Source organism: Triturus cristatus, chromosome 8 (genome assembly GCF_964204655.1).
Source record: "Triturus cristatus chromosome 8, aTriCri1.1, whole genome shotgun sequence".
Lineage (NCBI taxonomy): Eukaryota > Metazoa > Chordata > Amphibia > Caudata > Salamandridae > Triturus > Triturus cristatus.
Window position 1 is genome coordinate 241,466,064 of NC_140591.1, and position 12,207 is coordinate 241,478,270.

A 12,207-nucleotide genomic window follows, 5' to 3' on the forward strand; every position below is an offset into this window, starting at 1 on the left:
ATTCTGCAGCACACATAGAAAAAGGAAACAAGCATTTGCAATGCAATAGGTCTCGCATTTGTGAGAGTTTGAGCTATTAGCATTGTAATTGACAGTGCCTTTTATTTATGTTTTAAAAAAAACAAACTTAAATAAAAAGCATTGCCATTTACAATGCCAATAGCTCAAACTCGTATAAATGCGAGACCTATTGCACTGCAAATGCTTGTTATGACGTGATTCATTCAATGCATATAAACTGAAGCTGAGTGGTTAAAACAAGACCTCCAGACAACCTACAACGTTAGCAAGTACGACCCACGGTCCATTGTGGTAGCACAAACATTCAATAGGTGAGATGAGGAAGGCAGGTACTCACTGTCTGTTCCTGTAGTCCGCCACACGCCACTCTATTGTTTACTAGAGCATCACAGTTGTGCACGCGTTTCCAGTCCCCAATCCACGATAAACAGCAGAGTAAAAATTGAACAAGCCGGGCCACGGAACGGAAAGCGAGAGGCCAAAATTCTAAGGGGACTATGTGGGCGTGTGACACTAGGACCCTCGATCAGTGCTCCGTCGTAGAAGAAGGACTAAAAAGGATAGAAGCCTTTCGAAGCTGGTTAAGGCTAAACAGGGCGGCCATCTTAAAAAGACACAGTTGTGGATGGAGTCGAGGAGAAAGCGGACCTGCTGCATAATATCTTCTTGAATATCTATAGTGTTTTTTCTTAATTGAAAAAACGAAAATTAAAGATGGACGCTTCATACCTAACCAGACGGGTAGGGGACTTGTCGGTGATTATAGCTGCATATGTATAGTAGTGCTTTAAGCGATATGAACAAGCATTAGCGTGCGAGCGGCCGCGAGACGCGATCGGCGGGGGGGTAGAAGCGGGAGTTCTGAAATGAAAGTTAAAGATGGACGTGATACAGATAAAACGGAGGTGGTTAAAGGATAAGGAAGCGGATGGTTGACGGACGGCGAGAGCGCACTGCCTGTGGCCTAAAGCTTGAGTGCAAGCGAGTGGTGCGCGCGCAGCAGTGATTGGCGGCTGCGCGCGTGCACGCTCACGTGCACTCAAGCTTTAGGCCACAGGCAGCACTTTAAAAATCCCAACTACAAAATGTCTCTCCGAGGCAGCGCATGCGCTGGCCTCAGCAAGACCTAAAAAGCCTCTTGTGATTGTTTTTGTACAGGAACGTTTTCCTTCCTGCACAAATACAATCATCCCCTTAACGCGGGCACCTTTGCACCATGGTGCAAAGGTGCCTGACTTGGTGCACAGCAGCCCATTAAGCGCCGACGCAGAGGTAAAGGACAGGAATGTGCAGTATATCACAGATACATCGCATTCCTGTCCTTTTCTTTTACTGTAGGGCAGCGCCGCAGGGAGGCCTGTCGTGCTGCCCTACGGTAAAACCTATCAATGAGGCCCTATATTTTTCAAGGACTTTTTACATTGCTTTCAAGTGCTGCTATAGTCATCAAATTGCAGGAAGCAGACAAGCTGTTTGTCAACACTCTACCTTTGGCAATGAAAGCACACATGGGGCTTTTAACACAGGTTACTGGCATGCTTTCCATGTGTCTAGGAGCCCACAGAAGAACGAGTTACATTCAGGATGCTCTGTACATCCCAAAGAGCACACTGGTCTCAAGACCCAAAATACCTCGTGACACTGAACCATAAAAAGATACCCGACTACCTTAGATCAGCATCAGACAACCTGCTTTCAGCAATATGAGTACTGGTGAAAAAACACCGGACTCTAGGTTCTAAAGCCTGGAAAAGATGTGTCCTGATCTTTCAGTGTGTTATACCACAAACGGAAATACCACAATGTACGGTAATTACTGGGTGAAATATTACCAGAGCCGGGCACATTATGGCTCATGAAATGAAGCATTGTCACAGAAATCATTTTTTGCGCACCAGCTTGCACTGGTTTTCCCCTCTTTCCAGGCATTTTCTCCTGGATACATTGCACCGTGTGAAACTTTAATGACCATCAGTGAGTTCTGAAATACCTGCAAATTGTCCTTTGTGCCAGGCCTTCCCAAACTAACTCCCAGAATGTCCCAGCCCTTAGGCCCAGCTGCTTGAACAGTCACCTTGGACTGAATCTGTACACAACTGGGAGTTGGCGCATGGCAACACAACAATCAAATGTATGAACTGACCACATTGTAGGCACTACAAGAGTAATGGAACTTGTGTGGTTAGCCTGCTCTCAGCCTAACACAACTGTATTAGAAGCCCGCTTCCTCTAGTAGGGCCCGACATCATATGCCAACATGTAATTAATGTAAATTACATCCTTTTTAGAACACATTTTAACGAGTTTAATGCAATTTCATAATTAAACTAGTACTCTTCAGTAATTTGTATGCATTTTTGTGGGTAAACTGTATCGTCCTTTTATGATTTTAAATGAAATTGAATACAAGTATATTTCATCTGGAGCTTGTGTGCAAACTCAGTTCATAGATTTCATATGTGCATGTGCCTATAGATTTATATATACAGAGTCTGTAAAAAATCACTAGTAACCATGCAAAGGGACACCTATGCTGATTTATACAAGCCAATCTCTGTGCAAACTTATTATATAAACATCCTGGCACACCTGCGGGCTCGAGCACATTGTACACATTTAGAACCCCCTAGACACATGACGGACAGCGCTGCGGTTTAGAGTACGGATGCGGTACACACCATGATCACAATCAGATAGAACGAGTCGCACTTTTTGAAGAGGTGTGGCGCAGCGGCCAGGGCGTCTGCCTCGAGAACCCAGCGGTTCACGGTTCGAACACCGGCCCCGGCGGCAGATCAGCCCAGCACCATGTGACTGTAGGCAATAGCTTGCTTAGTCTTCCCGAGGGTCCCCAGCGCCTTGACACCTTCAGGTAATTGTTCGCGCTTTACAAATACTAGGCATTTATATCAGATCACAATCCTGTGATGCTCATTTTGCAGATCATGAGCACACTCGGTGTGCACCAACTGATAGAAAGTCGTGCATGCACACTCGGAATCCTGCCTGCTGCACACTGCATGTGCTGACCCCTGGCTTCGCGCGTTAGTGCCTCAGAAATACTTGAATGCGCCAGTCAGCAATTATGAGGAGTAACTGCCCTTCGATGCATCTCCAGCCAACACGGAACGGGAGGCAGAGGACAAGCTTCCGGTGGGGTTGAGGGTTGAGGTGTGAAGTCCCTGCACACGCGGCCTCAGTGGACCCAGTCTGTCCTCTTTGGCGGCTGCTGGCTCCGGCTGGTAGTGGGTGGTGCCAGCCCTGGTGGCAGAGAGCAGGGTCGCTCCGGGCAGCATTCCGCCGCAGATTTAAACCCTGCTCAATGTACCAGGCCAGGCAGGCAGAATAACAATCCCGCTGTTTCTCTGTGAGTGGCCAGGGGCTTAGTCTTTTGAGCTCTCCTCTGCCCCGTAATCGGAGCACACAGCGACCCCCACCACCCTCATGGCACAGGGGCACTGTGCTAATTAAGTTAGTAGGATCCAGCCAACTAGATCTAACAAAAGAGCAAGGAAAGTGAGAACTGTAAAGTTTCTTTAAAGCCGAATCTGCACTGGACATAAAAGTAAAAAAACACTACACCTGCAACCTGGTTAATTAACCTGAAAGGAGTTAGGAGATGTAAGAGAAGTACTGCTCTGCCAACCGCTGCCCACTTGTTCCTTTTAACGGTTTTGTGTTTATTGGTAATTGTATCGCTGTTACTTATTCACCTAAAATAGGGTTGCGCAGCTCCTTTGGCATCTGGATCGTAACTCAGGCTCTGGCAAGTACTTGTCGCACGTCTGCAACTAGAATGATGTACTATACGCATGATGTATATGCTCGTACTGCATATTGTTGCTATGTATACCGAAACATAAACAAGTTTAAACAAGCATTTACAATGCAACGGTCACTCTCGGCATTGTTAAGTTAGAGCTATTGGCATTGCTCATGACATTATTTTTGTTTACGTTTTTGTTTTTAAAACATTTAACCCCTTCCCTGCTCATGACGGAACCGTTCCGTCATGAGCCACGGTTGCCGTGTGCTCATGACGGAACGGTTCCGTCATGACATGCCCGTTGGCGGCCGCTCCGCCTGCGCGGCGCTGTTTCCCCGCCTGTGCGGGGGGACAACGCAAATGGGCGGAGTCATGACGGAACCGTTCCGTCATGAGCACAGCCCAACCGTGGCTCATGACGGAGCGGCTCCGTCATGAGCACAGCGCCACCGCGCTGCCCCCCCGCACCCCCCAGCACCGCGGCGGAATTCCCGCCGCGGTGAAAGGGTTAAAGAAACGGCATTGTTATATACAATGTCAATAGCTTAATCCCTCTCAAATTAGTATGGACACTCCCTTGAACTAAACTGACCAGGCGTTTTCCAAGCCAAATGATGAGGATTGTAATCATCCCAGTTTCCAGTCGCCGAATAATCTTGAATATTTGTCGCCCCCCCCGCCCCCCGCTTCCAGGAGCCCAAGGTCACACGTGCATTGCGTGATATGTCCAGGCCCTGTGAGGTCACGGGCTGCTTACTGTAGACCCCCCCCCCCACCCCCAATATATTCTGCTTTTTGTCCTCGGGGCAGGAAGCGGGCAGGACACCCCCCACAGCTGGGCCAGCAGTACATTTGCACCCCGAAAAGACCAATTACCATCGCCCCCCACCCCCAGACAAACATTTAAGGAGCATAAAGCGCTAAACCTGGCTCAATCCACTCCCCCAGCCCAGAGGCCTTGGTGGGAGGGGGCAGGGTGGGCGTTTCATGCCCCCACCTTTGAAATAGGTGTGGAGCTTCCCTCAACCATCTCCATACAAATGCGGTGTTAATGAGGGGGTGCAGCAGGGGGCGCTGTGTCGGGGCATGCCTCCCTTGACCCAAGAGGGCACTAGTGCCCACTCAAAGCGTGTTTATTTATTTATTTTTTTGTTGCATATTTATATAGCGCGAACTCAACCCGAAGGTATTGGAGCGCTTTACATGAGCACCGTATCTACATTACACATTCAGGCACGGGGAGATTAAGTGATTTGCCCAGAATCACAGGATGTGGACGCGACCCCGAGGCTCGAACCCTGGTTAGCAGCACCAAAGTCGGCAGTCTAGCAGACGGACCACATCCTTACAGATTTGTGCTGTTCAGGGGCAAGATTGTAAAGCAGCTCAGTGGGTTGTGCGCCTCCGCCGCCATAGACTCGTGTGTACCCTGCCTTTCCGCCTCCTCTGGGAGTAGCAGAAGAGATCGGGGCACATTATTCAGGGGCGAGCAGGTCATTTCAGGGTCATTGTTCTGGAGTGTAACTCCTAACACTAACATAGCACCTTCTGGCTGTTTCTTGGCGCTTTGACTGCTAACATCAGCAGCCATGGATTTCAATCTTGATCGTGCCAACTAGGTCGCTACACCGAGTGTCATTAAATAGAGTGCTAGTTACACCTATTCTTAACAGCGCTATAGAATGGCACACAGGGAGTAGGCGCTATACGCCGAGACTCATTACTATCAGGACAATGCTGAGGTTTAGTGGACACCCCACGAGTGACACAGCAGAGAGGGGGGCGCGTCATGGGAGAAACCCGGGACCGAGAGTAAGATATTCAGCTGGTGAGAAATGGGCGAGGAGGTAGGGGCACCTGATGTAGGGGGCCAGGGGTTGGGGAGATGGGCATTGCTGTGCATTAAGTAGGGCCTCGGGGGCGTGCACTGCTCATGTCAGCGGGTGTTTAACTGGCAGCAGCTGGGAGGTGCCCCTCCCCCCAGCCTCGGGGTCTGTGTCGGGACTCAGGCCGCAGCTCTCGTTCACCTTGAAGTGACTCAGCACCTCGGACACCGTCTTGGCGTGCGCGTTCTCCATGGCGGGCTCCGGTGGGTGCGCCATCGGTGTGCAGAGGCCGCTGACCCAGCGGGGGGCTCTCCTTCTCCACTCTCCAGCCGGTGCAGGTGGTCCCCTGCAACGGGCTGTCCTCCGGTGATGCCGCCCTCCTCTGCTCCGGTGCGGTCTCCCAGTCAGGCTGTCACAGACATGGAGGTGATCTGTTCCTTCAGCCTGAGAGAATGGGGTCTTCTCGGAGCGCCTTCGCCGTGACTGCCCGCTGCCGTGCGCCCCAGAGCTCTGCAACTTTCCTCCCCAGCTGCACCTTGACTTCCTCTCCCGAAAGGTGTGTGCGGGGCCGGGATCCGCCTTCTCCTCCCCGAGCCCTGCCCTCCTCTACGCACACCTCAGAGGAAATCCTGCTGCCTGTCAGAGCCCCCGAGCGCTACAAGTTGAGCCAGAGAGGCCGATCCAGCCGGGTGGCAGCCCTCGCGGCCAGCTGTATGACTTTAACTCTGTGCGGCCCGCTCAGAAGACGGAGCTACCCCAGGCCATTTGCAGAGGCACCGCACCCCCCGACACTACTCTCAGCCGCCCCTTCAGCCTGCTCTGCAGCCCTCCGCCTGTGCTGCCTCCCAGGCAGATGTGTATCATCCTAGTCTATACCCTCCAGTCCTTACTCCCAAACTGCAGCCCGCGCACGGGGTGTGCGGCTCCTAATCTCTGTAGTGGCCTTGCAGCCCCCACATGATGCCCACAGAGCCAGCCCAGCAGCACCCACTTGTGCAACCCGCAGTCCCACACTGTGCACGTCCCACTTTCACAACAACACCCACTCAGCGCACCCCGAGTCGTTGTAACCTGCACACTGGCCCCACTCCGTACGCCCCCAAACTAGTTTGAAGCCCCCATCCATTCAGTGCCGAAAAGCCTCCACCCAGTCCTCACGAGACGATCTTGGATTCTCACAACCAGCTGTGCTGACGGAGGCTCTGCCGCTCTCACTGCAAACTGACTACAGAAAACAAAGGCAGCCCCTAGCGTGCGTGCAGCCCTCACAAAGGCCTTTAAACAGCACTAGAAAATAGGCTGCGAATGTTTATAAACCACACTAAACTACCGAATACATAGAAACATACGGAGATACCACCGCCTTTCTCTGAGGTCAAGCAGAAATGCCTCGGAGAAACGCAGCGGCGTTTTCGGAATCGGGGGCGTGTTTTTCTTTCTCTCCTCTTGCCATTGGCTGGAATGTTTACATTCCAGAGGAGAGAAAGAATCGAACAAACACGCCCCCGAATCCGAAAAGGACGGGGCTTGTTTGAAGAGACAAACCTCTTCTCCAATGGCTGACCAGCATTTAAGAGGCCAGCCAATGGAGAAGAGGTAAAGAAAAGGGGCGGGTTAAAGCCCCACTCCGAAACATTAAATCTCGGAGCGAGACTGCGCAAGCGCAGCCTTCAAGCCGAGACCTAAAAATGACCCCGAAAGGATGCTCTGCTGGGCAGTTTCCCCTGCCCCAACCCACCAATCACACGTGAGTCATGACCAACAGCAGCAGTTGCTGGGAGCCAATGGAGGAGAAAGAGATCAAAGACACACCCACTCCTTCATTTTCACCAGGGCCTGCCCTGCCCCCGGCCATTTAGTTTATTGGCACTGTTTTAATCCCATCATTGGCCATGTAAATAACACCCCACATAGAATCTTATGTGAAAATGAATGTCCAGGACGCCTGCCAGAGTCCAGAGTGTCGTCACTGGCATGACGTGTCCCGCCAACGCATGCGCAATGCTCAGGAGGCCCTAGGTCACATTCCCCTGAACCCTCTTCTCCATAAAAAAAGAGATTCACACCAGTTCTTCACTGAGCAGCAACTGCAATTTATTTACAGCTGCTCAGACTTCTGTTTTTTTAATCTTTTTCCCCAGGATGGGAGAGCTAAGTCCCTCACGCCCTTTAACACGAGCCGCCCCTGACAAAAATGGCTGCTAAGGAGGAGATCAACAAAACATGCATAAAGCAGGCACGAAGATTCCTGTCATCCTCAGAGATAAAAAAAAAAAACGAAAAACTAAAGAACAGACATTTATTCACCTCACCTTTAACCTAGATATGCCATTGCTAACAGATAGTGCCTTTCTAATAGCAGTCTTATTGTTCAAGAAACATGCATTCAGTTTGTTTCCTGAAGCAGAAAAGTTCACATCACTTAACAGGGCGACACACTGTTCTATGGGGGTGTGGCACAGCATTCCAGTCCTGCTCCGAAGAGCATGTCCAGGAGGTCCTGGCTGTAGTCCAGGGAGTGAGATACAGGAAGCGACTGCCTTAATAAACCAGCACTATTCTATAGCACAGCAACGTCATGAATCAGACTTGTTGAAAGTGTGGTTGTATATAAAGCATGTAGGTGTGGTCCGGCGGAAGTATGACAAAATTATCAATGCCCCAAGCAAACTAACATTTCGCCTGCTGGGGTGCTCCTTTGCACTGACAAGGACATGTTTCAAAGCTTTTGTTGTAAAAATGGTGCAGCCACTAGGAGGCACTCCAAGGCTGCTGTCTTACCCCAGCCCAGGGATGTACCAACAATGGAGCCAAACAGCGGATCTTGAGTCAAGATGTGGGCAGTGGCACCAGTCCAGAATCCAAGGAAGAAGGCAGCTTGTATCTCTCGGAAGGGGTCTGGGAGACGAGAGCCAGATACACTCTCCTAGATATTCGAACTATAATTACCATCCCCTGCATGATACCACCGTAGATTCGGATACGAAAACTGTGGACTCCAGGATCACTGTGACTGCCTGGTTACCCTATACGTACAAAAACGACAACATAAAACAATGAAATATTTATTCAGGATAAGCTGTATCAAACTTTAAGATTCAGAAACACCACTTGTTCATATTCGCCAAATATTATTCAGTGACACATAATAAAGCAGTTTTCCTACTAGCATTTTCAATCTGTTTGCATATTGCTGTATTGTGGTCATGGCATTCTTTTCGTTGTGTAGCAAACATCTGCAGAAAAGTTTAATAATTATCTGTTTAACTTATTTTGATGCAGACAGGCCCAAACATCTTGGGGTCATGTCTTGCTTAGCTGAACATCCTTTTCTGATTACAGCCTATTAGTGGCTGGTCCCTGTATTCTAGCACAGCGGTCTGGAATTGTTGTTTATTACATTCTGAATCAATTTGTGCCTTATTTTATTTATAGTGATGAATTTTAAACTGTTTTTCTCAATTTTATTTTTACAGTTGTTGGCTTTTCTCCAAGGGCTGTTCACCTTTTACCACGAAGGATATGAGTTGGCGCAGGAATTTACACCATACAAGCAACAGCTGCAGTTTAATTTGCAAAATGTACGTTTGGTCTTCTTTTACTGCTGCATCATCAATTTCATTGCTTCACAGTAATTGAAACTAGAAGAAATGGCCTCGAAACTGTATAACTAAATTGCAGATTAGTGAACCCTAATTCACGTACATATAAATGCATCTTTCTAACGTTGTTCAAAATATACGTTATGTAACGTCAAAGAAGCTTGGTAGAAAAGTGAGTTTTTCTATAGTTAAATGTTTTACAAACAATGCTTTTAGCACAATGGACTCAAACATAAATAACCGCAAATGCAGTTTATGGGTCAACAGCGCCACTTTGTAGGATCTGCATTTTCTACGTGGTCGCATCCATCCACTTATTAATCCAGGCCCAGGGCCTCATTAGCATAAGGCAAAAGAAAGTAAATACACATTAATTTTGTAGCGCAAAAAGGCAGGAAATGTCAAATGTTTGGAGCCATGGAAAACTCAATACCACCAAATAGCGGAGAGAAACGATAAGCAGGAGGAGTTCAGCTATCCCAATCTCAGTGGGAGAGGAGCTGCTCCCAGGACAGGTTTTGAGTGACCACAGAGGAAGGGTGTCTCATTACCCTGGGTACACCTCTAGAATTGGCAAAGGAGCTCTGCACAGGGGAAGAAATGTTTGGCCATATTGGATTTCGGTGGAGAGGGGCACCGAGGTATTGTCTGCTGTAGGGCACAGAAGAACCGTTGCGAAAGAGGGTAGGGTTACCACTGGGAACTTTTTCCCTATTGGTTACAGAGGGTCCAGCAATTATCCCCATCCACAGATTAACGCCAGACATAAATGTGGTACCCCTGAGTACCCTCTTCAGAACACTAATGGCCCTGGGAAGACAGAAGAAGGACTGCGTCTACTCTTGAGACCTGTGAGCAGTGGCGGCTCCTCATGGGAGTGCTGCGGGGTGGTAGGGTGGGAGCGAGGCAGGGTGGGGCGTAGTAAACTCCGACTTACGGCCGAACGGAGTTAAGTAAATAAAAAATAAAATGAATTACTTTGCCCGCACTGCAACGCCAATCGGCTAAAGTCTACAGGAATACTAGTTTGCTTTCAAGCAGGAAAACCCAGGCAATGTAATACAACTATGACACATCAGAAGGGAACTTGACATGAAAATACACTGAGGCGTCAGATTAAAATGTTGGAAACTGTATCCACAGTTGTTTGGAGCAGTTGTGGGCCCATCCCAGGAACAGCCTACTAACAAGCATTGGCAAAGCTAACAAGTCTTGCCTATATGAGAGCTGTTACCTTTGCCAATGTGTTTTAGCCATGGTGTACACCAGCGTGGCTGTCGTTCAGCATGGCTAAAAGTTAGTGTTGTAGAGGAGAGTTGAGTTTTGTAGAGTGGTGTGTCATAGAATGGAGTGGCACAGAGTAAAGGTTCATATAGTGTTGTGGAGTGGCATAGAGTGGTGTAGAGTGGAGTGGAGTAGAGTGAAGCAGTGGCGTAGAGCGGAGTTTCGTGAAGTGACGTGCAGTGGCATGCAGTGGAGTAGAGTGGAGTAGAGTATCATGGAGTGGCATAGATTGGAGTGGTGAGATGTAGAGTAAAGTAGTACGGAGTGGCGTAGCGTAGAGTGGCATTGGGTAGAGTGCAGTGGTGTAAAGTGGAGTAGAGAGGGGTAGAGTATTGCAGAGTGGAGTGGCATTGAGCAGAGTAAATTGATGTGGAGTGGCATAGAGTGCTGTGTCGTGGATTAAAGTGCCATGGAGGGGCGTACATTGGCGTGTCATAGACTGTAATGGATAGAGTGGAGAGGAGTGGCATAAAGTGAAGTGGCATAGAGTCGAGTAGAGTGCCGTAGAGTAGAGAGGCATGGAATGGAGTAGTGTCATAGAGTGAAGTGGCGTAGAGGTCAGTAAAAGGGAGCAGGGTGGAGTGTAGTGGCTTGGAGAGTCGTAGAGTGGAGTGTCGTGGAGTGGCACATAGTAGAGTGGAGTGTCATGGAGTGATGTAGAGTAGAGTGGAGTGTCTTGGAGTATAGTGTTATTAAGTGGAGTGTCATAGAGTAGAGTATTGTACAGTGGTGTAGAGTTGTTTAAAGTGAAGTGGTGTGGCATGTCATAGAGTTGGGGTATTGTGGGGTGGCCTAGAGTGAAGTGGCATAGAGTGGTGGGACATAGAAAGGCATAGAGTGGAGTAGAGTGTTGTAGAGTGGAGTGACCTTGAGAAGCATAAAGTGTTGTAGAGTGGGGAGGCGTAGAGTGGAGTGTGCATTGTGTGATGTAGAGTGGCGTATGCATGGCATGGTAGCACACTGCCATTACAGACAACAAATGTTCAATTGAAGTTATATTTACATTTGCCCAAACATACAGTTTTACTGATAAACCTATACAGCTTCAAACGATAATATGTGGAAATCGGCATCACCTAGTGTATTGATTTGTTTTGATCATATTATTCCACCACTTCAGAATTACAAAAACAATTTGCTTCGTTTGTGCTTTCCTAGTTTTAAAATAGTCTGAAATATTTGGGCATTTAATTCGCTGGTATTCAAATTTTGTTATATGCTAGTAAAAATGACATCCTACAGCCTTTTTCTTTTTCTTTCACATCACACTTACCCTGCATGATTGTTACATAAACCCTCTCACTTTGCAGCCAGGGAAAGAAAAGTAAACCCCAACCTCCCTCATAAGACAGAGCTTAGCATTTGATATATGTCTTTAAGTGCACAGCAAATGTGACGAGATAAAAACTAAATGTAAACACTTATTTAGTGCTCATTCACTTCTGAACTCCAGCATGGTTATTTTAGCAGTGTTTCAGCATCCTCCACTTCACTACTTCCAGGCCTATTAGTTATGCTATTAGTAAGGCGCACATATTAAAATATACAAACTTGTAGATAGAACATTGTTCCTCACAGGCATGCGAAATTGGTGAACTGGTAGTGGTAAAGATAAGTAGAATCAGTCAAGCAGAAAGGTAGGAGGTAGGAAACCTTTATAAAGAAATACAGCATGGTTGCTGCTCTGAACTAGCATACAAATCAGACA

At 48.2% G+C, this 12,207-nt stretch overlaps 1 protein-coding gene across 3 annotated transcripts in view; it reads left to right on the top strand.

Moving 5' to 3' along the window:
• The window catches only part of ARHGAP42 (Rho GTPase activating protein 42), a 609,563-nt gene that overhangs the window by 435,035 nt on the left and 162,321 nt on the right, over positions 1-12,207 (top strand). For all 3 annotated transcript variants that reach the window (XM_085621436.1, XM_085621434.1, XM_085621435.1), the window contains exon 7: positions 9,090-9,194. In XM_085621436.1, coding sequence (XP_085477562.1) covers positions 9,090-9,194 — 105 coding nt within the window. The remainder of the gene's footprint in view (positions 1-9,089; positions 9,195-12,207) is intronic.